Below are 24,556 nucleotides of genomic sequence, written 5' to 3' on the forward strand. Positions count from 1 at the left end.
AATTGTATTTTTATAACCGATATAATCAGGTTTATGTAAGGGAAGTTGCCTAGTAACAATTAGAGGATGTTGTAGGCTTTTAAAAAGCTCTAAGTCTACTTAGAACTTGTCGGATCCCTGAGAAGTCAAAATATTTATTAACATCATTTGCCTCTTTATATGTAAGAAACAATTCGAGGCTAACTTCCCCTTCATTTATTATTTTGGTTTCATAACCAACCCTCCACATCATCGCAATTTGTAATATTTAGGCAAAATATTAAAAAAGAAAATCGCAACAAAAGAACCAGGTTAAACTTAGATTAAACATGTAACTACTGTCATAAAAACAGTGCCACATGAATTTTCTTTTATTCTTGCCTAAATAGCCAACAATCCCAGATTATCTCTTACAAATCTTTATCACTTATCGACAACTGTACCAATTTTTTTATTAATGCCGCTAAATGCTGACTGAAGTATTTGTTGCATTTATGCATCTTTTCTTTTACATATTTACCTCTAAATATCAAAAGTTCAAAATGTGATTGAACTTGTTTATTTTTTATTTCTCCATGGCTGTAAATGTAATGATTTTTGGTTTCATTCTAATTTGTTTTATGTTTTTTTTATGCTTTTATTTTTTTTTGTTGTCTTCTTTTTGTTCTAAAATTATGCACGCTCATGCAAATGATAAACGTATGGAACCGTACGTGTATATGCTAAAATAGCAACAAGATTGAGTTGTGTTTTCAATGCACGGCCTATTTTGTTTCAGTTTTCTATTTGTAGTTCTGGTAATGGAGTTGTTTACCTTATTTTTCCAAAATTGGCACAGTGTTTTGGTTCAACTGAACAAGTAAGTACTTGATTCTTTTTCAAAAATCTTAATTTTTAAGATCAATCAACTTTTTTTCAATTTGAGAAGTTCTCGTAAACATCCATCTCGACAGTTCGAGATTTTAAAGATCTTTATAATCAAGTGACTTTTACAACACAAACAGATAAGGCACTAAAACCCGAAACAAAATGCTATACTCAAATATTCCATAAGCTGCTGTTTGTAACGACTCAAGCGAGGTGTTGCGCAATGCTATGCTATGCTAACTTAATCCAACTACCATTTCAACTAAATAGTTGTTCTGTGTTTCAAGTTTCGAAGCATATTTTTATGTTCACACATGTCGCACTTCCAACTATAAGGACTATTGTTCTTTCACTTCAGAATTGTATTACAGTGAAAATCTGGAAACTTTTTTCGATATACGATTTTCATATTTAGTTATCGTCATTTTCTAATAAGGACTGAGATCGAAAAAACCTTAACACATGTTTTTCATTAAAGCTTTTAACCCAAGTAACTGATTCCAATGTTATTAAACAGTATCGGGAATACTTGTCCGTTGCTAGAAAACCTGATCCATGTAGAAGGAATGGTCCACATGATATTTCTAAAGCCAATAAATAGAAAGCATTTTCAAAAGAGCTCCCAAGGCATCCGGTCGGAAAGCAGTCCGGTTAGCTCAGTACTCGGACTATTTGCTACGAAAAGTTAAAGCCAATAAATGTTTAAAAACATACAAGGCTCAAAAAGTTCATGACAGGAACTGTGCTAAAAATTTAGAGGCTAAACACAGAGCACGGAAATTGAAGTCAAATTTTATAAAAAAAAAAAATATTCCTGCTGCATAATGGATGACGAAACATATGTACTAGAATATTTTTCGCAGTCTCCGGGTCAATATTTTTATGTTGCTGATGCTCGAGGGAATGTTGTAGAAAAAATTAGGACTTAAAAGCCAAACATTTGTTACAAAGGGCTCTATAAATACCGAAATTTACATCAAGGAATCTTTGCAAAAGAGGATGCTTCCATTCAAAAGGTTTTTATTGAGCTTTCTGTCACTTTGTTCGAACAGGTAGCCTATGTCGGTTTAAAATCGATCACTCTTTTGGACTCCTTTTTTGTGCTCTTCAATTCCCTTTTAACAAAATCCCATTATCTCTCCACTGGCCTTAGCTCCAGGCAGTTTGGAGAATTTGCCTCTGTTATTTTTAAATTATATGAAATATATTTTTTAAGATGATTTAAATAAAGCCAACTCGCTCCTACAATGCCAATTTGTAATGAATTATTTGAAAGAATAAATTTAATAATAAAAAAATCCTTTGTTTGAGATATGAAAGGTTTCCCCATGTCTCATTTTTCATTTATATAAACATCAAATAAATTTTTTTCTCTCTCAACACCCTCGTTCGGACCACTGTTATTTTAATTCCACTAATTTTAGAATCTTATGCAAATTGTTAGCTTCTTACCTTTTCCCTCCTAAAAATAAACCATTCACGATTTAGCTGTCAATCTTTATTTGTTCGTTTATTCAAATGTTGGGTGTTGTTGTGCCGCAAAATCAGTTTCATGTGTTCACTCTTTCTCTTACTCTCAGGCGTTTTGACTCTTTGCCATATCTTGATAGCTAACTGATCGTAATTCTAGAGTAAAGTGTTGCAATAGTTTAGTCAACACACTAAATCAATGCGAGATGTTTTGAAAAATAGAAATAAAAAACACTTTACATAAATATTAGAGTGACAATCAGTTGTATGGAAAAAAATTTTTGTTAAAATTTTGAAGAGTGCCGGGTGGAATATTGTGACACTAGGCCTAAATGTTAAGTGCTGAAAATTTGAGCCAAATCGGGCAACGATTTCTGGACGCGCATCGAGGTCAAAGTTCAGATATATGCAAAATTTTACTGTTAATATGGAATAAATAGGTGAAACTCGTTAACTTTCTGCATTGTTTTCTAGAAATATGTAGATTTATTTATATTAATGAATATTACATTAAAAAAAAAGTTTTGGAAATTAACCCTGTATCTCCTTTGGTTCAAAATGACCCAATACTGTATTATCGCCAAAATTAGAGAAAAATGCAAATTTTTCAGTTTTTGAAAAAATGTTGCTACTAAATAAATACTTTTGCAATTGAATGCAAAAGAATCGAAATATGTACGTAATTATCGTTGTAATGAAATATAAATGACAAAATTTGATTAAAAAATGTTAAAGTTATTACAAATTCGCCAGACCATTACCGTGTTTCAGGCCAATTGAACAAAAAATTTAGAAAAAAAATTAATATATTTCGAGAAAAATTAAAATAAAAGCTCATTTTTACTTAAAATATGTCCATATTTACTTGTATATAAGTTTTTGTCTTCGTAGGATACCGTTAACCTATTCGCAGGTATGGCCAAAAAAAATAATTTTTTTTAAAGGCTGTTTCAAAACTCCATTTTCAAATTTTTAAAAATTTTGTTAAACAAATTTCAGATTTTTTCGATCATCACATTGGGGTTTATTGAGATCAAAATAGGGAATAAAAATATGAAAAAATTATGTCAATACCTCTTACAGTTTTTCCGTACCTGCGATTGAAATTTGGCGTTTTTCAAGAAAAACTAATTTTTTGTCCATATTTAGGCGAATGAGTCCAATTTCCTTACTGTTATAAATTTTAAGTAAAACCTATTCATAATATTATAGTCCTTATAATTTTAAATATGTTCTGAAAGTTTTACTAAAATCGGAAAACGATTACCTTTGAATCGTGAAGGTCAAAGGTCAAATTTTTCAATATTTGGAATTTCTAATGAAAAGATAGCGAAATGTTACATATTTTTGGGCCGATTTTCATGAAACTTGATGAAAATATAACATAAAGTCCAGAATTTAAAATAACAGCACAAAAATGGAAATTAACCCTTAGCAGCACTTGGGGTCCAAATTATTCTCAACTTTTAAAATCAAGAAAAACACAACCATTTTGACCCCAAGTCCTCTTAAAGGTCAAAATTCATTTTTGCACTGTTGTTGTAAATGCTAGACCCCAATATATATTTTCCTCAAGTTTCATGAAAATCGGCCCAAAAATATGTAACATTTCGCTATCTTTTCATTAGAAATTCCAAATATTGAAAAATTTGACCTTTGACCTTCACGATTCAAAGGTAATCGTTTTCCGATTTTAGTAAAACTTTCAGAACATATTTAAAATTATAAGGACTATAATATTATGAATAGGTTTTACTTAAAATTTATAACAGTAAGGAAATTGGACTCATTCGCCTAAATATGGACAAAAAAATAGTTTTTCTTGAAAAACGCAAAATTTCAATCGCAGGTACTGAAAAACTGTAAGAGGTATTGACATAATTTTTTCATATTTTTATTCCCTATTTTGATCTCAATAAACCCCAATGTGATGATCGAAAAAATCTGAAATTTGTTTAACAAAATTTTTAAAAATTTGAAAATGGAGTATTGAAACAGCCGTTAAAAAAAATTATTTTTTTTGGCCATACCTGCGAATAGGTTAACGGTATCCTACGAAGACAAAAACTTATATACAAGTAAATATGGACATATTTTAAATAAAAATGAGCTTTTATTTTAATTTTTCTCGAAATATATTAATTTTTTTCCCTAAATTTTTTGTTCAAGTGGCCTGAAACACGTTAATGGTTTGGCGAATTTGTAATAACTTTAACATTTTTTAACCAAATTTTGTCACTTATTTCTCAATACAACGATAATTACGTACATATTTCGATTCTTTTGCATTCAATTGCAAAAGTATTTATTTAGTAGCAAAATTTTTAAAATATCTGAAAAATTTGCATTTTTTCCGAATTTTGGCGATAATACAGTTTTTGGGTCATTTTGACACAAAGGAGATGCAGGGTTAACTTCCAAAAAAAATTTTTTAATGTAATATTCATTAATATAAATAAATCTACACATTTCTAGAAAACAATGCAGAAATTTAACGAGTTTCACCTATTTATCCCATATAAATAGTATAATTTTGCATATATCTGAACTTTGACCTCGATGCGCGTCCAGAAATCGTTGCCCGATTTGGCTCAAATTTTCAGCACTTAACATTTAGGCCTAGTGTCACAATATTCCACCCGGCACTCTTTGAAATCTAAAAAAAAAAAATCGGCTGTCACTCTAATAAATATACCCAGTACTAACGCCGCAAATGCAAATGTTGTAATGATTTGTTGAAATATTTACAATGTTCTCATTTTCAATGGCTGATGATAGTACGACGACGATGACGATGAGTTCATACCGCAACTTTGCAACTAGATGTAGAAATGTACTTTGCTACCCATACCTACCACATGTAGCAGTTTGCAAATCAATAAATATATTGTTCTGCAACATTTTTATGTTTATTTTTTCGTTTGTTTCTTAGCATGGGTAAGATTTTGTTTACATACAGAAATGATTTCATGCACACGATGGGTTTGTTGTTTTCTTAAGCTACATACGAAATACAGTTGGTTAAAAAAGTCAACATGTAGAAAATCAAAAGAAATTATAAAGATGTTAATAGTTTGGTAAACTATTTCATTGGATTCTGCTTTAAAAATATTGAATATTTAGAACACTTTTCTAAGGTATATGTTTAATTTTATCGGGCACTGTTTTTAGTTTTAAATAGTGCAAATGCATAAATGTATGACATACTCATCTATACACTGATTGTTACTGAACAAGTGACTGCGTACGTGCATTTGAATACTTTTTTTTTGCCTGCGTTGTGTCTTTGTTTTGTGTATTTTTCATAATTTCAATTTTCAGCACTCAGTCAGGAACTCGTAAACTATATAAGCTGTTTAGTACTCCATGCATTTTATACAAGTTTTGTTTCTTTATCATTTCAGTATTTATTCTGTTTTTTTTTTGCACTACAAAAAAAAGTAAATTACATTCATGCAATACGCATTTGAAATGTTTGCACTTGTCTTTATTTATTATTTTCTGTTTTCCATTAGATACAATTTTTGTTTATTATTATCTTGAATTTCGCAGTACAGTTGTGTGTGTGTTTTACGAGATATCTATATTTTTTATTTGATTTCCAGTTAAGATTGTTTGTTTTCTTATCATGATTATCAAGTTTTTATAAAGAGTGATTTCAATAGATATTGAATTGTAATTAATATTTCAAAAAAACTAAAGTTGCCTATAATTACTTAACTAAAATAGGGTTAATATTTTAATAAACTTTATTAAGAGGAAAACAAATAAGGAGTGGGTAATTTTAAGGATAAAATATACCTAGCACTGAAATTGTCATGTAAATTAAGGGTAGTATGAATATGACTATATTGCTACCTATTTTACTTATTAAGCTATGTTAGAAAAAATAAAAATTTGACCCAGAAGCCAATATAGAAGTCAAATATATACTAATAGTATTAAATCTGTCCATTTGTTGAAAACACCACACTAAACGAAAGGAGCTAGCTCATTTTCAATAGCTACTCTCTGTTGATAGGTATTGAAAATGGGAAATATCGGTCCATGATTTCACCTAGCACATATAAAAATGTCTTGGCATGGCAAGCAATATGCAGTTGCGGCAAGAGAAGCCAAACATTTGTTACAAAGAGCTCTATAAATACCGAAATTTACATCAAGGAATGTTTACAAAAGACGATGTTTCCATTCATAAGTCTTCCTAATGTGTTCACTTATTTTTGGTCTGATTTGGCATCCTATCATTAAAAGAACAATAATGCGGTATTTGTACCAAGAGAGGCAAATCCTCCAAACTTGCTGGTGCTAAGGCCAGTGGAGAGATATTGGGCTCTTGTTAAAATAGAATTGAGGAGCACAAAAAAGGTGTCCCAAAATGTGGTAGATTTTAAACGCAGATGGACAAAGTGTCCATCTGCGAACAAAGTGTCTGAAAGCTCTATAAAAACCTTAACAGAAGGGTTTCCGGAAAAGGTTCATAAATTCATAACTATTGATTAGAACGATAAAAATAATATTGTTTGTAAGTTGTAATAATATTTTCAATCAAATAAAAAAAAATCAAAACTGTAGGTTTCTTTTCTATTAACATTTATGTATATTAAGATTTTTTCAATCTTACTCCTTATAACAGTATTCAATATTGTAAAAACCAAAGACTTCAAAATCTTAAAAAAATTATTATTTCACCGCCAACCCCTAAATCATATCTTATTCTCTTTTTCTATTCTTCGCTATTAAAAATTTTACTGCAAATGTGTGAAAAAAAATTTAACATCTTCACTTAAATTCTTATACAATTTGTTTTGCTCAAAATTTCCCATAATTGGCTTGTTTTCAACAAAAAATAAAAACTACTGCAAAGAATTTTCATTTTATCCTTAACCCCAACACTTAAAATATAATAATAACTGCTTGCTACCCGTAGCGCAGATATTTGTATCCTTGCTAATAATGTCGTAAATTTTATTTCGGTTGCAATTTTCCATTGTCGTTCTTTGCAAACTTATAATACTTACTTATACATATATGTATATAAAAATGCTTCTCCTCAAACCGTTTGAGTCTGAAATTTTTTTATATTTCACAAAAAAAAATCCTGCACATAACAAAACTACTAGACAATAGTTGTCTTGTTAATACTATAAAAACTGCTGTGAAGATAAAAGCAAAATAAACCTCGTCGGTTCATTCCTTTTAAGTAAACGTGTCTTTCTTAACAAGTTCTAATGACAACTACACTGCTAGAGAGACTCTCTAACCCCTTTTACAGGCAACCAAACACCACCCACCGTGACAGTGCGTCGTATACTTAATGTTATTTTTTTTGCAGCAGGTTTCATCTTGTCTGTGTTTAAGAAATTTTCTTTAACCATCTAAACTTTAACATATGACTGGGTTTTTTTCTGTTTTTTTGTTGTTGTTTTATTATTGTAACAAGAAAATATTGCGTCAAAACAAAACTTTGTTGTTGATGTTGTTTGTTTGTTTTTATGAAAATGAAAATGGCGTTTTTCTGATTTGTTTTTTGTTGTCTTCTGCAAAAAGGAATACAAATAAAAGTACTTTAAAAGAGTGTTTTGTAAAAAAGTATTCAAAAATTTTTCTTTCATGATTGTATCAAAAATTTGCTATTTTTTAAATGGCTCATAAATCAGACTGAATTTGACCGATGTCATGGGTTATTTTGGCTTTGAGGGCAGCTTTGCAAACCCACACAAAAAAGTTTGACGGGGTCAAATCGCCCGATCTCGGTGGCCAGTTCACATTATTGCTCGTGCAGAATGTTGAATGTGGGTGGCATGATCTCTGTCAAATTCATGCAAAAAGAAGTTGGTAATCATCGACCTATACTGTTTGCTGTTGATGGTGATTGCCTGGCCAACGTCTTTTTCAAATAAATATGACTTTTCCGAATTCATTCGTCGTTCTTGGATCTCATGTGAATTGATATCGTCCCAAATTAGATAATTTTATTTGTTGACGTACCCATTCATCCTGAAATGGGCCTCATCGCTGAAGATGATATTTTGATGAAAATTAGGGTCTGTTACTGCTCCAGAGCACAGAACGCTATATCTGAACAGAGAAAACAGATTCGTAGTAGCAACCGAATTTGTTGCCAATCGAATAATTCTGTCATATTGAGCGAATTTTACAGTTGTGGCTACACAATTTTAGAAGGGGTTACAGAAGTTTGTTTACTGCAAACGAAATTCTTCTTTATCAACTGACTTTCTGTTGATAAAATCAACAAATTCTATGTGTTCAACCGAATCATTCGATTGGCAACAAATTTGGTTGCTACTACGAATCTGTTTTCTCTGTGTGACAGCTAATTTGACAGATGTAGCTTCTAAAATATTGCCGTTATCAACAGTTAAAGATCCTATTGGAAGAGCCTTCATTCATTTGCTACTACGAATCTGTTTTCTCTGTGTAGTAAATTTAATTAAAATATTCATCCAGTGTGTAATTAAAATAATTCACTCTTTTACGAGCTTTTCTCTAATATTGTATTCCATACAAGTCGTTAACTACTCGTGTCTGTGTTTTTGCTATTTTTCTACTATTTGCAATTTTTCTTGAAGCATTTTATTAACATTTTCTCAAATTATTGTCAATATTTAAGCTTGAGTATTTATTTGCCTTCTGTACATACACATTTAGTATAATTTCTGTGTCCATACATATTTGTCTTTAAACTCTGCTCGTTTAATTTTCTTTAAAGAACCTTTTTATATAAATACGATTTATGTATTTGATGTTTTTTTATTCTGAAGTTGTTTTATATGAGAAAAACTTTCTCTTTCATTTTTAATATCCTTACACGATACATTTTTGGGATGATTTTATTTCATTTATTTATTTTTTAAGAAAAAAAAGGAAAAGAAAATGAAGGATATAACATGTCTGCTGGTGTATTTGCCATTTATCTCAAGTTGTTTTCATTCTTCTTTTATTTGTTTTTTAATTTTAAAGCAGACAACAAAAAGTTATTTGAAATTTATACACAGCTTTGTTGTTGTTAGTTGTCATTTTCATGTAATTTTTTGTAAATGCGCATTTTCCTGTTTTGATATGTAGAAAAACACTTTACATGGGTTGATCCTTTTAAAGTTTGCATATAGTGAAGGAAACAAAGCATTTATATGTTCTGTGATTTCGGAAATCTTTGGCGTTAAAGCTGAAATTTCCGGTTTATCTGAAAAGAATGAAAGAAAGTTGTTAATATTAAAAGATTATCAGGCCTGTCACACATTTCGTTCGAAATGGTTTCTATTCCGTAGTTATAATTCCAATCGATTTTGTTTTAGCTTCTTTGGATTCCATTTGATTTTGTTAATTCCCAAAATAGTTTTTAATTCTGAATTTCCAAATTTAATTTGACAATGGAATTCTGTTACATGAGGTTATATTTGGTTTTTTAAAATATATTTAAAATTGTTGAACATTTCAACGTGTTTCTTACGTATTTAATATGGTCCTTCGCACCCAGTGTTTTATATTAATTGCAACAATTAGAAACCTGTTATGCTTATTTGCTTGCATGTAGTAAAATATTTTAAAAACTTGAATTTGAATTTTCATTTTTAATTTATTATTGATTGAATTTATGTAAATTTAAAAATGCAGTTATAAATAATGTTTAAGTTTCTGAAATCTTTGGCGTCAAAGCTGAAATGTCCCTTTTATCTGAAAAGAAAATAAGAATGTTGTTAATATAACAAGATTATATTTAGTAAGAAGCGGTTAAATTGGGGTTTTTTTTAAATATATTTACATATTTTGCTGTGACAGTGATATTTTAGTTTGGTCATTGCTTTAAGTTTAATATGGTCCTTTGAACCTTGTGTTTTATTTTCATTGCTACTGCGAATATAAATGTTACTCAATTGAAAACTTGTTATGTTTATTTGCTTGCAGGTAATACAATATTTTAGTATTTGGAAATTTAATTCTTGATTTATTATTAATTGAATTTATGTAAATTTTAAAAGAAAGAAATATGTTAATATTATACGATTTTATTTAGTAAGTATAACTTAAATTAGGCTTTGTTGTAAGTTAGACACAGTGCTTTAATATGTGACAGAGAACTAAGAGCATTATCTCTACTCTCAATTTAATATGGTCCTTCGAACATAGTATTTCATTTTGATCGCCAATAGGGATACAAATGGAATTCATTTGAAAAACTTTTTAATGTGGTCCTTCGAAGCTACAGTTTAATTTTAATAGCTAATACGGCTTCAAATTGAATTCATTTGAAAAACTTTTTAATGTGGTCCTTCGAAGCTACGGATATAAATTTAATTAATTTTGAAAACTTGTTATGTTTATTTTTAATTTATTATTGATTGAATTTATGTAAATTTTAAAATGCAGTTATAAATATTGCATGTAATCATCAAGTCTTTTCCCAGCCTCATTACCAGCAAACTCAATTTGTTAATAAAATTTATTATTTTGTTTACTTGAAATAAATATTAAAAACATTTTATTTGTGTTTTTCTTATAAACAACAAAATTTACACACAAAACATAAATAAATATTAAAATATTTACAAATTTCCTGAAAACATGAAAAATGTTTTTATATTGAAGTTACTAAACAAATATAATTTTGCTTATATACTTAAAACCAATATTTTGTTTTGTATTTGCTTATTTTTGTAAAAATTTCAAAACTGTCTAAATAAATCATTTCTGCACAGCACAAAATGATCTCATATTTGAAAAATGTTTACTCAAAATATTTTTATAAAGTCTCTATATCTATATTTAAACAAGTATATGTATTTCTTTTCAATTTTTCTATTAAGAACAGAACAACACCTGCCTTTTAAAATACACATGAGTATAAATGAATTTTAATCTTAAAAACACAAGCAACACAAATTTTTCAGATGACAATGTTTGTTCTCAATTTATTTTTGTGAAAAGCTTGAAATTTTCAAAAGAAAAATAATCAAATAAAAAATGTTTTTTAGACTTTTGTCTGGCAAAAGAACAACAAACAAATGATAAACTTGAACTAAAGCTAAATACAAAAACAATTCACTAGATATACTTTTTTAAATTTATCTTATGTGCACGCGAAATGTATTAAAAATTTTATGATTTTTTAAAAGAAAAATTTATTAGATTGTTCTAATTCTTTTTGCCGATTTTTTATTAGTTTTATTATTATATAAATAATTTGTTTATAAACAAATTCAAGTTTTTTGTTTGAATTTGTATTTTATAAACGACTATTTTCTGCCTGTCAGTCTGTCGTTTGTTGTGTTACTCATGCACTCCTTTTCATGTTGAATTTTCATTTGGCGTGTTTTTAGAAATAATTACCATGGCCAAACCTTTGAGTATCTCGATACCATAAATTAAATTTTGTAATATCGTTCTTGTTGTTTTTTTGTTCTCGTTTTTGTTTTAATTTTAAAATTTATTATATGCGCTAAATACGCGAAAAACTCAAATTCACTTTGCATATACATATTTATTATAGTGATTTCTTTGTGAGAAAACAGAGTGAACTACTAACCAAAAGGTTAAATTTAATACTAGTGTTCAAACACTAACAGCCAGCCACACGCCAAACAGGAAATGTTAGTTTGCTATGCTCCAAATTGTTTTATATTTTTTAGCATAAGGAAAACATTTTGCACATACCAGAAAAACGAAATCTATATAAAACAAAATTCTCATAAATTTTCTATGACTTGAAGGCAAAACCAAATATAAAAGCCATAAATTTTCCACAAAATTAAAATTTTTCAACTAAAATTAACTTTGTTAGTTTGCAAAACATTGTAATTAGAGTTAATGATTTAATGAGACTTAAAAGGTCTTCCTTAATGTCTAACCCTTCAAAGTGTTTGACTTTTAAATCACTGGTATTTGCAACAAAAACTTGGTTAATTGAAATAATAAATTGGTTTGATGTGAGATGGGTGTTTCAAATAGCTTTTTAATTATGCTTTACGAGTTATATAATTTGTAATGACTTATATGGTCCTTTGTATATTTATTTTGGATTTCTATTATTCTTATTTTAATTATGTCCCCTTAATGTTAAAGGTAAAGTTTTGAACTATTTTTTTTTTAAATTTAGGTTTGAAGGACCATTTAAAATTACTTCATTACATCATTTCCCTTCGTCCTTCAGTTTAGCTTTAAAATTGCTTGTATGTATTTTAAAAAATATAGTATTTCTACTACTATTTTAAAAAGGTACTATTTTTACTACTATTTTAAAAAGTAGTATTTCTACTACTATTTTAAAAAAGGTAGTATTTCTAGTACTATTTTCAAAAAAAGTAGTATTTCTACTACTATTTTAAGAAAAGTATTATTTCTACAACTATTTTCAAAAAAAGTAGTATTTTTACTACTATTTTAAAAAAATTAGTATTTCTACTACAATTTTAAAAAAGTAGTATTTCTACTACTAGTTTTAAAAAGGTAGTATTTTTAATACAATTTTTTAAAAAGGTATTTCTACTAAAATTTTAAAAAAGTAGTATTTCTACTATTTTTTTAGAAATGGTAGTATTTCTAGTACCAATTTTAAAAAAGTAGCATTTCTACTACCATTTTAAACAAGTAGTATTTCTACTACTATTTTTAAAAAGGTAGTTTTCTACTATTTTGAAATACTATTATTTTAAAAAATTAGTATTTCTACTACTATTTTGAAAAAAGGTAGTATTTCAACTAATATTTTAAAAAAGTAGTATTTCTACTACTCTTTTAAAAAAGGTAGTATTTCTGCAACTATTTTAAAAAAAAGTTAGTATTTTTACTACTGTGTTTATAAAAAACATGTACAATTGGGATAATAATACTGACTTCTTTTTTTAGATTTACATTCCTCCTTTTTTCAATTACTTTCAGGTACTCGGTATTTATAAATTTATCCACTTTTATTGTTTTAAGGTTTTATAGTTGCTTCCGTTACCTTTTTGGACGAGGTGCTCCCTTACGCTTAAATTCGGTCATTTCCTGTGTTCTTTAATTTTTACAATGGCTTTTTTCCATAGTGGCATGATGCCAAAACGGGCCAGAAATCTGCAATATATATTTCTGTGTTTATCGTGCCTGATGTCACAAATGATTGGCTTCTTTTGCCGCAACTGATAGTTAAAAAACTTGTAACAATATTTAAATGGTTACAGTAACCATGCCCAATTATATTTTTACTCTGCGTGTAATAGATATTAAAAACCATTCTGAAAAACTGTTTCATCAAAACCACTTTAATGATCAAGAGAAGGAAGATCCAAGATGGAATTGAGAAAAGGTTCACCCTGTTTTAAAACTAAAATAATTTAATTTTTGGAAAAAGTGTTGGTTTATTTCTAGCTAACTCTATTGATTTCTCCTGCTACATGTTGTAGTAAATTTTAATTTTAATTTGCCATGTTTTTATTTTAAATCACCTTTATAAGGTTATATCTTAATGAATATTGTTATTGTTTGAATTCCGAGCAAATTTTATTTTCATTAAGGCTTTGTCCTTCAAAGTGTTTAGCTTTCAAATGACTTGTATTTAAAGGAAAACCTTGAAAATTGAAATGATTTAAATAAGTTTCTATTTTTTATAGGTTATTTATTAAGTGAATATATGTATATGGTCCTTCAAACCTTTTTTTTAAAGTATTTAATGAAATGTTTAACAGTTTTTGGTTATAAAACATTGCTGCAGCAATTGCAATATATTTAAACAAAAATATGTATGTATGTATATTGTTTTAAATCCTTCACATCAAAAACAACTAAATCTTTTAATCTTGAAAATCTTTTAATATAATATGACTAAAGAAAACTCCAAAGTATTATTTATTTAGCATGCATTTAGCTGGGTTGTGGTATCAAGTATTTATTTCTTTATTTCATTTCCATTTATGCAGAATTTTTTAAAAGAACTATGTACTACATACTGAAAGTGTTTAAAACAGCACTCAATAATAAAACATAAAATTAATGAAAGACTGAAAAGAAAACCAAACAAACAAACAGAAATAAAGAAACACTCAATACAAAATCTATAAAAATAAAACACAAATCCTAAAAATACCAAAAAAGTGCATAGCAACAAAATAATTTAAAAAAAGTCTTCCCGCGTTTGAATAAAAACAGATAAAAACAAAACTTTGCATTGGTCCTCAAAAGCATAAAAATAACAAACATATTGATGTTACCATAATAAAAAAAGAAAACAAATACTAAAAATAAATCAAAATTTAAACTAAAACAAGCAGTGCAGCAACATTGTTGCCCAACATTGAGTCTAAAACCAAACAAAATGTTTTGTAAAAACAATTTCTCCTAAAAATATTACAAAGCTCTAAACAATAATTTAAAAAAGAATTAACTCAAAAATCTCCAGCTACAATATTGTTTAGCTAAAAACTAAATGTTCTTAATAATCTTAGCATTTTTAATGAAATTCGCTGACATTTCCAAAATGCAGAGTAAACGCTGTATAAATAACAACAACAATACTAATAATCAGAATAATAACAACAACAACACCAATACTAGCATCATGTCACAAAAACGATGGCAGCTACACAATGCTAACAATAAAACCAATTCAAATTCTAGCAGCACTAGTTCCGGCTGTGATAGTTCAGGCTCTTCCTCTTCCAAGGAAAATAACTATCAACAGCAGCAGCCGCAGCAGACGCAACAACAACAGCAGCAGCAACATCACTCTTTAACACCCCAACAATTGCAACAATTGCGTCACTATCAACAATTGCAGCAACAACAATTACAATTGCTGCAACAGCAATTGTTGCAACGCAAACGTTTGCAACAACAATTACGTGAACAGGGAGTGGAAATTAAAAGACCTCCTCCCACCGGCTCAACGGCCACGTTAACTTGTAACCAACAATATTTGAAACAACTAAGATTGCAGCAGCAACAACAGCAGCAGCAACATCATTTATATAATATGAGATTGCCGCAGCATCAACAACCGGCGCAACATATTGATAATTTTATGTTTCATAATAAAAATCTTAATCGTAATCTAAATGATATTTTAAATAATAACAACAACAATAACAATAATCTGAATCCAGAATTACAACAACTAAGTAATGGTGGTGGTCGTATGATATTTAAAGGTGGGATTTTTTAATTAGCATTTCAATTTTTTATTAGTTTTTAATTTTATTATCTATTAACAAATATTTTTAGAGTATGGTCTAATATTCGGTTTCGAATCCGTACTAACCCTTTGTCGACCATCGGTACTTTAAGTACCATAACAATAAGCTTAGAAAATGAAAACCAACCATATTTTGACCCTTTTTGCCCAAAAGTACTTTGAAGTACACTATCGTCATTGGAATAATATATTTTTTGTTTGCCTATTGGCAAACTCGCTTACCCTGAATAACGGTGAATTATTTCATGTTCTCATTGTGATGTTGTATGGTATAAAATACTGTTTCGTAAAATACCATAAAATGGACTTGTAATAGAAAATGTTATAAAAGTTACAAAACTTATCAATATATTAATAAAATTTAAACAAAAATATATGTGTTTTTTTTTGTCTTTTGACTGGTGTTGACCTAACGGTACCAGGTCCCTTTCGGATTCTTGCAGGTCCTCCACAAAGTTAAAATATTGTAAATAACTTCCTGAAGTCCTTATTTTCAATATTTAATAAAAAAAATAAAACTTTTTCAATGATTTAAAGCCACAAGGGGTTAAGCCAACAATCGAATATTGAAACCGAAACTTTTATAAAGAAAATCACCAAAGAGTGAGAAGATTGAAAATTTTTTTTTTTAGAATTTTTTTTTTTATTTATTATGAAAAAAATGTATGGTAAAAAAATAGTTTGATATAAAAAAATTGTATTTTAGAAAAAAAAAAAAAAAAAAATCGGGTTAAAAAATATTTGTTCTTTATATAGGTCGATCTTTGAAATATCTATCTTTAGATATCCATATTATATCCTATATTAATAACTTAGTAACCCTGATAAAGATCAAAAGTAGGTCTACAATCGAAGCCGTCGTGGTTTTTGTTTATATTAGCCGTTTTTGGGCCGATTTTCTCGATTTTAAATAGAACCCGAAACGGGACTATAGTATGTAAGTTATTTGGGGCTTCGAAATTGGATTTGATAAAAAGTCCATATGTTTAAAAGTATGATAATTAACTTTCGGTTTCGTTTGGACTTTACTTCTTGTCCTTGCTACATGTTGTAGTAAAAATATTATCTTATTAATATTTATGTATTTTTATTAAAATTGTTCAGTCTAATTTATTTATTTTTAATTCTAATTTGCCATGTTTTTTTTTTTTAAATCACCTTCAAATTGTTATATGTTAATGCATATTGTTATTTTTTGAATTCCGGCCAAATTGTATTTTTTTTGAACTCATTTTAGTTTAATATTTTTATTCATCATGAAACCGTTCTTCTATTTATACATATTTAAAAAATACATTATATTTTCTCGTTTATATATTTTTTAAACAAAAAATTGTTGGTAGACGAAATGAAATACAATATTCAACACCATTTGTAATATTATTATTATTATATGGAATAAATTCCAATTAAGAAGTTTCTTTTTGTATATTAAAATATTTATTCAGATATTTTTTTTTGAATTTTAAGATATAGTTTCAGATATTTCTGAAATACTATTGGAAACTTCTGAAATACAATGCGAAATGGTGTAGTCTGCTGGTGCTACTGTTGAGGGAAACTGAGAAATTAATTCTTTAATAAATATAAACAATTTATCACTTGTTTAAATATTTGGCAACACCAGATGAGTGACATCGTTTTTTAATGAAATAATAAAATATTTTTTAAAAGACCGGGCCGGACACTTTTAATTTTCGAGTTTAATTTCAATTACAAAATATGTTTAAACATTTGTTTTTTATAAAAGCAGAATTAAATAGTATTAAAGATGTTTGTTATCGTATAAAATACTTTTCCTATCACCAATAACAATAAATTTCAGTGAATTTATCAATAATATTTTAATTGGGAATTTAGTACGTTAAAACTTAAACCTTTTAAGATACAATTTTGTATTCCCATCATAATATGATTTCATTGGTTCATAATATAATTTCATTGGGTTATATTATAATTTCTTTGAATCATAATATGATTACTTCAGCATATATTATGATCATGTATGTCAATGATATTACGACTATATTTGATCATAATATTATATTTTCTGATACTAATAATGATCATAATATGTTGCTCTTAGATTATGTTTACCACAACCATGTTTTTTCTCTGCGTGTGGGTTTATATATTTTGATTTGAATATCTGATTTTACATTTAAACACCTGCTTTTCTTTATATTTTTTCTCATTATTAAATATTTATTCAAGTATAATTCTCGTCCTCAATTATTACTTAAAATACTTACTAACCACACATCCGTCCGGTCATTGAATGTTGCAGTAATAAATATAAAAAAAAAATCAACGAACACCCCTTTATGGATCGCTTATACTTTACGTCATTATTATTGCATTTCTTAAATTTTGTAGAATTTCTACGAGTAACTACATACTTTATTTATTATAACAAAGTCAAATATCTGCATTATACACATATTTTCTTATATTATAAAATATATTTGACTGGAATGCAACCCCAAGTCTGCTGCTTCTATTTTATTCTCTTTATCGTTACATTTAGATTTTCTTATTATTAAAGCTTGACATTTTGTGTTGATTGTGTTCTTTCTTTAAATTTCTATAGCGGTTGGTGGTTTCTACTCTTATCTTTAATTTCTTAAATTGTATATAAGTGGTAATGTATATACAATTCATTGGGTACATACGTAAATACTTACCGTATGAATGTGGGAGTTATGACATCTTATATACAAATTTAATTGTAAGCAATTTATATAAAGATTTGCTGTTTTGTTCAAGTACTTTTTTGTATATGTAATTCTGTTTTAAGTACATTTTGTTTTGAGGTTTTTTTTCGAGCAAACAATTTAACTTTTTAAGTGGAGTTTTTTTCTTTACATAAGGAATGAAGTAATTGTTATTTTTAATATAAGAAAAATGTAATTTTGATATATGCAACATGTTGGTGATTATAGTTTGAAAGTTATAAAATGTTTTGATCAATCTCTGGTTATCGTTTTCCATAACGATATATGAACTTTCAATTAATGTCTGTATATCGCCACGATGAAAAATAACCAGAGATTTAGAAAATGGGGCTTAAACTTTTAAGTTTAAAATATACACAGAGAAAACAAATTCAGGATAGCATCCGAAGAATTTGGGTTGAAGCAACCAAACTTTTGTTACCCTTTCCAAAATACTCTAGCTACAACTGTAAAATTCGATCACTAAGGTAGAATCATTCGATTGGCAACAAATTCGGTTGCTATCACGAATCTGTTTTCTCTGTGTAATTTTTTTTGTTATAATTATTGTAATTCGACAAAACATCCTTAACATATTTTGCATTTGTATTAAAAGTTTGTGGAATTTGTTAAAAACAAACAATTTAAGCAACATTTCATTTAAAATTTGTTTCGCAACATGTTGCTAAAGTTATTATTTATCAGTTTTTTATAGCTGATTAATATAACAATGATTAATAACGTTTCTAGTTACTATCTTTTTTAATTTAAAACAAATTCTTATATTCCAGCACAGAGAAAATAGATTCGTGATCACAACCGAATTTGTCGCCAATCGAATTTTGTCGGTTGCACGTACTATCATATAATTCGATTGAGAGAATAGAATATATGGTACCAACATCATTCAATTGCTGAATAAATGATACACACAACTGCTAAAAATAATACAATTCGATTCTGAAGACCGAATTTATCAGTACTGGTACCTAATATAACAAATATTTGTATATGAAATAATTAAAGACTAATATGTATAATTTTTTTCCAATTTATTTGCAAAGTCAAAGATGTTTACAGATTACAATGTATGTATGTAATATACAAAAACAACATGTGATCTTCACGCTTTTTTTGTCTACATTTATTCTGGTAAGGATTTGTAAACGGCAACTTGACTGAAGTTATTGGCCTTCTATTAATATCTCTATTTCTCCACATAAAAGGGATACAAATTCCACTGAAACAGTAAATTTATTGAGTTTTCATCTGAGTGTTGTTGAAGGACACCATCGTAGGTCGTATATAGCAGAACATTTAATCCGGGAACGAATAGTATCGCAAGAATTAGTAACGTATAATTGTTGTTATGAAACCTGAAAATGTATTTAAATATGTTGTTAACACATACATATACATATAACAATTACAGAAAAGATGAATAGTATAGACTTACCCATTCATATCCACCAGATGATGTTAATTTTTTATTTTAAAATTTAGTCGAATTTATATTTTTTCTTGATTTTTTATTTATTTTATTGACAAATTTTGTTACATACGAAAATGTCAGAATAATTGTAGGCGGTTGAGAACACCGAATTTGAATTTAAATCACAATCGAATTTTTCGATTACAACCAATAATATTTGGAATTTAAGCGTATACTGCTGAATTAATTCGGTTATTGTGGACGAATTAATACCATAATTTTAAGTAAATGTATATTCGGTTATAATAACTAACTTTAGTATTGTCAGAACCTTAATTCGCTTGAAATTATATTTTTATAATACCTATCATAGAAATTCAGTTGAATTTATAGTTTTTTCATAATGATACTTAAATATCGGTTGATATTATTAAATATTTGAAATGGGAACTGATTTCCAACCGATCTCTTTTCTGTGTGAGTATATAAAATTTTTTGTAACATTAAATAAATTTATTTAGAATTTCAGTGAATTATTTGTATATCTTCTTTGCCTTCAAATGAATAATGATACTCGTTATATTTGTAATTTATTAGAACATTTTATGTAAAACATATGTGGCACATCTTACAAACAATGAAAGCTCTTACATCAAATACCTACCCCTCCCTTTTTAAATGTTTTTTTTTTGTTTTAAATTTTTCTTATTTTTTTTCTTTACTATTTGCTCTATTTAAAAGCTACACTTGATAATTAACACTTGTCAACTAACACAATATTAAACATGTTTGTAAAAACTACATTTTTTTTCCCCCCTAAAAAAATAAATTCTAATATTTTCTACCACACACTTGTTTTTTTTAAATACCACAAACTTTAGAAATTGGAGTACATTAAACAAATAATCTGGGAACAAAAAACTTCCAAGTTAATTATAAAAACATTTGCTATTCAAAGTTTAAAGAAAACAAACTATCCCCAACTGATTAAGATTAGTCTGTTTTAAAAAAATAGAGGGAGAGATCAACAGATTGAAATCGTAGAAGCCTTTGAAAGGAGGGGAGAGATAAAGCTATTTGGGGTTAAACAAACATTTTGTACTGAAACATACATACATCTTTTCTAAACATGTGGTTATAAAATATTTGAAACTAATATTTTAATTAAATTACACATTTATTTGAAAAACTATTGAAATATATATTTTAAAATTTTTTTATCTTAGAGAATTTGTCATTCTTTCAAACACTATTGTACACATTTATGTGAAAAATCATAAAATTAATTTCTATCTGAGTTTGTAAAACTTGACATTATTTAAAACCTCATTTCATTTTCTTTTATTTTTTCTTTTCTTTCACACCTCAAGTGTCACTTTTTGTTTCAGTATTCTCTACATGTTCATAAAATTTATTGTTGACGATCTCTATGATGATGACAATGTGATCTCTTCTCTATTATTTACTTTAATCATTAAATATTTTACGATTTTTTAAAAGTAAAAGTCATAAAATTTAATTGAGTTTTCTTAATTTTTATCACAAAAACTACTTAAACTAGTTGTTGAAGTACATGTATTTGGTGTTTAGAAAAAAATCTCAAGAATTCTTCATTGGTTTTCTAAAGATGTTTATGTTTATTTTTATTGTTTAAAAGATTTACCCCTGAAAAGACATTTAAAATAATTGAAATGTTTAGAAAAAATCATAAAATTTTGATTATTTTTAACAAATTTTATGTGCAACATTATTAATAAAGATAAATTAAAATCAAGTTCATTAAATTTGTTGCAATAAAAACTACTTTTTTTAAATTTATTTTGTAAATACTTTAGAAAAAGACGACATTTAAATGAAAAGAAAACATATATTTCCCCTTAGCAGCCTATTAGCAACATGTTGCACCTAACAATTACTTGAAATTGTTTACATTTGGTTTATAAACAATGTTGCCCATATCTTATATTCATAAGGTATCAGCAACATGGTTATAAAGTTCTTTATATTTGAGTCTTTTGTCGCAAACTTACCTCTAATTGCTGTTAAAACATACCATTATCATAAAACTACCCATTATAAACCTTGTAACTAAAGTTTACTAAACTACATTTTTCTACATTTTCTTATCATTGCAGGACAAAAATCCTGTCGTGGCATGACAGAATTCTCTACAAACAACGACATCAACAATAAAACTCATTTATCATCTCAACCGCTTCAAAATTCACCACGCCATCATTTCACACCATATCCCACTTCTAATCCATCATCATCATCAACAACAAACAACACAACACATCATCTTACATCCTTAACCAATAATTATCCCATTCATAACACAACAAACACACAATCATCTAATGCACAATTTACTAAGCAACAATTTACACAAACACTAAAACAACAACTCATTAACAATAACAAGAATAATCAACAAACGCTTCCCTATAATAATTCTTCTGCAAATGCACGTACCCCATCGTCGAATGGATCGTCAGTAACACATTCCCCCACGCATCATCACTATCGTAAGCCCTTCAATTCGCCAAATAATTCACCATTCGCGTATTGTGGCGGCGGTGGAAATCAGCAGCAGCTGCAGCAACAGCAACAACAACATCAGCAGCAGCAGCTGTTGCAGCAACAGAGACGCAATAGCGGTAAATTGCCGTTTTTGACACATACTCAGTATCAGCAACACTTGAATGATTTGCTCCTGCAGCAGCAGCAACTGCAACAACAGCAACAACAATTGTTGCAGAGCAAAGACGCCTCGGATGAGAGTGAACTGAGCGAAGAGAGTTTAAAACAAAATGTGGCCATTGTTCTGAATAATTTAGATCGTTACAATAACGCTCTGCGCAGTATTATTTTGAATGAGCAGGTCAACACGAACAATAGTGTGTTTTACGACGAAAGTGATTTGAATTTTTTGACGGGTGGCAACTGTGGTGGCGGCGGCAATAACAATAGTGTTAATTTGCAACATCATCATTATCAGCAGCAGCAACAACAACATCAACTAGCAACCATGGCTACAGCTATAACACCAGAATCCGATTACAACAGCAATGCTACAACGCCTGGATCACGCAACAGCAACATGTTGCCTTACGAGTCCAGCGGTAATATGTTGCCACATAATCAACAGCAGCCACATCAACATTTGGTAGGTTTTTCAAACACAACTACGGGTGGTGGTGGTGTTAATAATGGTGGTGGTGTATTGAATAATGCTTGTGGTGTTGGTTATATGGGCAACAATTTAAATTGTTCTCTCGCTTCATCTCACGATTTTACTCATGACAATTCTGATTATCAGTGGTTCTTGGACTATGGCTATCGAGATGGCTGCGGCGGTATGCAACGCAGTGTTCTATCCTCACTATCGGCTTCCTACAACGGACTGGGCGATTTGATCTACGAGGATTTGGCCAAAAATCTCGATGCCAATTTGGCCGAAGTCGATATGGAAAGTTTTCGGGCCGAAGACATCCACTCATTACTCTCACAATTACCCTCGTATTGTAAAAGCCTGGGAGGTAATCGCCTGCAACATTCATTGATGTTGCAACAGCACATGCTACCCTCTAACAATTGTCAACATCAGATGGCTCACAACATGTCTCAAACATCTACAACATCAACAAATGATCTAATAGACAATTCTTTCTGTAAATCGGAATTGCTCTTTTCACCCGTCAAAGAATCACACATATCTGTGGATTCTTTGGACATGGATGCTTATCCCGAAGACGGTGATATAATATTGACATGTAAGGCCAACAAGGATAATTATACAATTGCATTTGAGGGTAGTGTTTTGTATTCAGATGAAAGTTTTTATGGTAAGTTGGTTTTATGTTACAAAATAATACTATATTTCTAACATATTTTTTTTTAAATTAAAATTTTCTTAGAACCAAATGAAATTGCCATGAAGAATAAGCAAAATTTCATTAATCTACACAGCAATTTGGATGATATTGTTAAACGTAAATCCTTAGAAGTTTCAATGTCACGTTCGGAACAACCTCAGCAATGCAGTTTGCGTAATAAATTGCAAAAGAGTCATACCACACAACTGCAAAGGTAATTGTTATTAGAACAAATTTTTATTATTAAATTGTTTAATTTAGAAGGAAAAATAATTCATATTTTTTTGTTTTGTTTCCCTCTTATAAACTTTTTATAAGTTTTTTAAATTTGTGTTTTTGGATCAATTTAAAGAAATAAACAAAGAAATAAGTTTTAGTAAAAGTAATTTTATTTTTTCATTTATTTGCACATCAAATGTATGATTCAGTTTCGTGCTGTTTTCGTATGACTATCGTCGGTCTGACCCTACACTGTTTGTAGCAAGCAATTCAAGTCAATTTCCGTTTAACGTTTTATCGTTTAAATATTTTATATGATAAACATGAATATTGTTTTAATTTGGTATTTATTTTTCTTCTACATTTTGTGCAATTTCTATGAGGTCATTTCAATTGTCTTTAATTTAAATTTATTAAATTTTATGTGTGTGACGTTGAGGTTCAACCATAAACGAGCAACCGTTTAGTTTTTATGAATGTTTATGGATTTAAATATTTGTTTATTTCAGTTTAGCTAAATTATACAAGTACATATTCGAAAAAAAAGTTAAATTTTCACAATTTCTTAATTAGGTTACAGCACAATATTTCTGTTACAACGACAACACAGATTTTTAGCTTTGTTTTATAACGAATTTTATTTGATGATATTGAATATGAATTTTATTTAATAGCCGATGAGTCAATTAAAAATAGTTATTTAAACTAGTTTTTCCAAGTAAGGTATTAATTTTTACTCTTTTAAGAAAAGTACAAGAATAGTTATTTCCAATATTAAACAGAATATAATAAGCACAAAATAAAGCAATTT

The 24,556-nt window shown here is 28.4% G+C and overlaps 1 protein-coding gene across 5 annotated transcripts in view; it reads left to right on the top strand.

Moving 5' to 3' along the window:
- Positions 1-24,556, top strand: part of LOC135964101 (homeobox protein 5) — a 48,489-nt gene that overhangs the window by 16,092 nt on the left and 7,841 nt on the right. For 3 of the 5 annotated variants that reach the window (XM_065516173.1, XM_065516175.1, XM_065516174.1), the window contains exons 1-3: positions 14,232-15,458; positions 21,784-23,496; positions 23,569-23,740. In XM_065516173.1, the coding sequence (XP_065372245.1) occupies positions 14,738-15,458; positions 21,784-23,496; positions 23,569-23,740 (2,606 nt within the window). In that variant the 5' untranslated portion in view covers positions 14,232-14,737. Of the gene's footprint in view, positions 1-14,231; positions 15,459-21,783; positions 23,497-23,568; positions 23,741-24,556 lie in introns of those variants that run through there. The other 2 variants (XM_065516176.1, XM_065516177.1) reach the window with 2 other exon arrangements.

Source organism: Calliphora vicina, chromosome 1 (genome assembly GCF_958450345.1).
Source record: "Calliphora vicina chromosome 1, idCalVici1.1, whole genome shotgun sequence".
Taxonomy (NCBI): Eukaryota; Metazoa; Arthropoda; class Insecta; order Diptera; family Calliphoridae; genus Calliphora; species Calliphora vicina.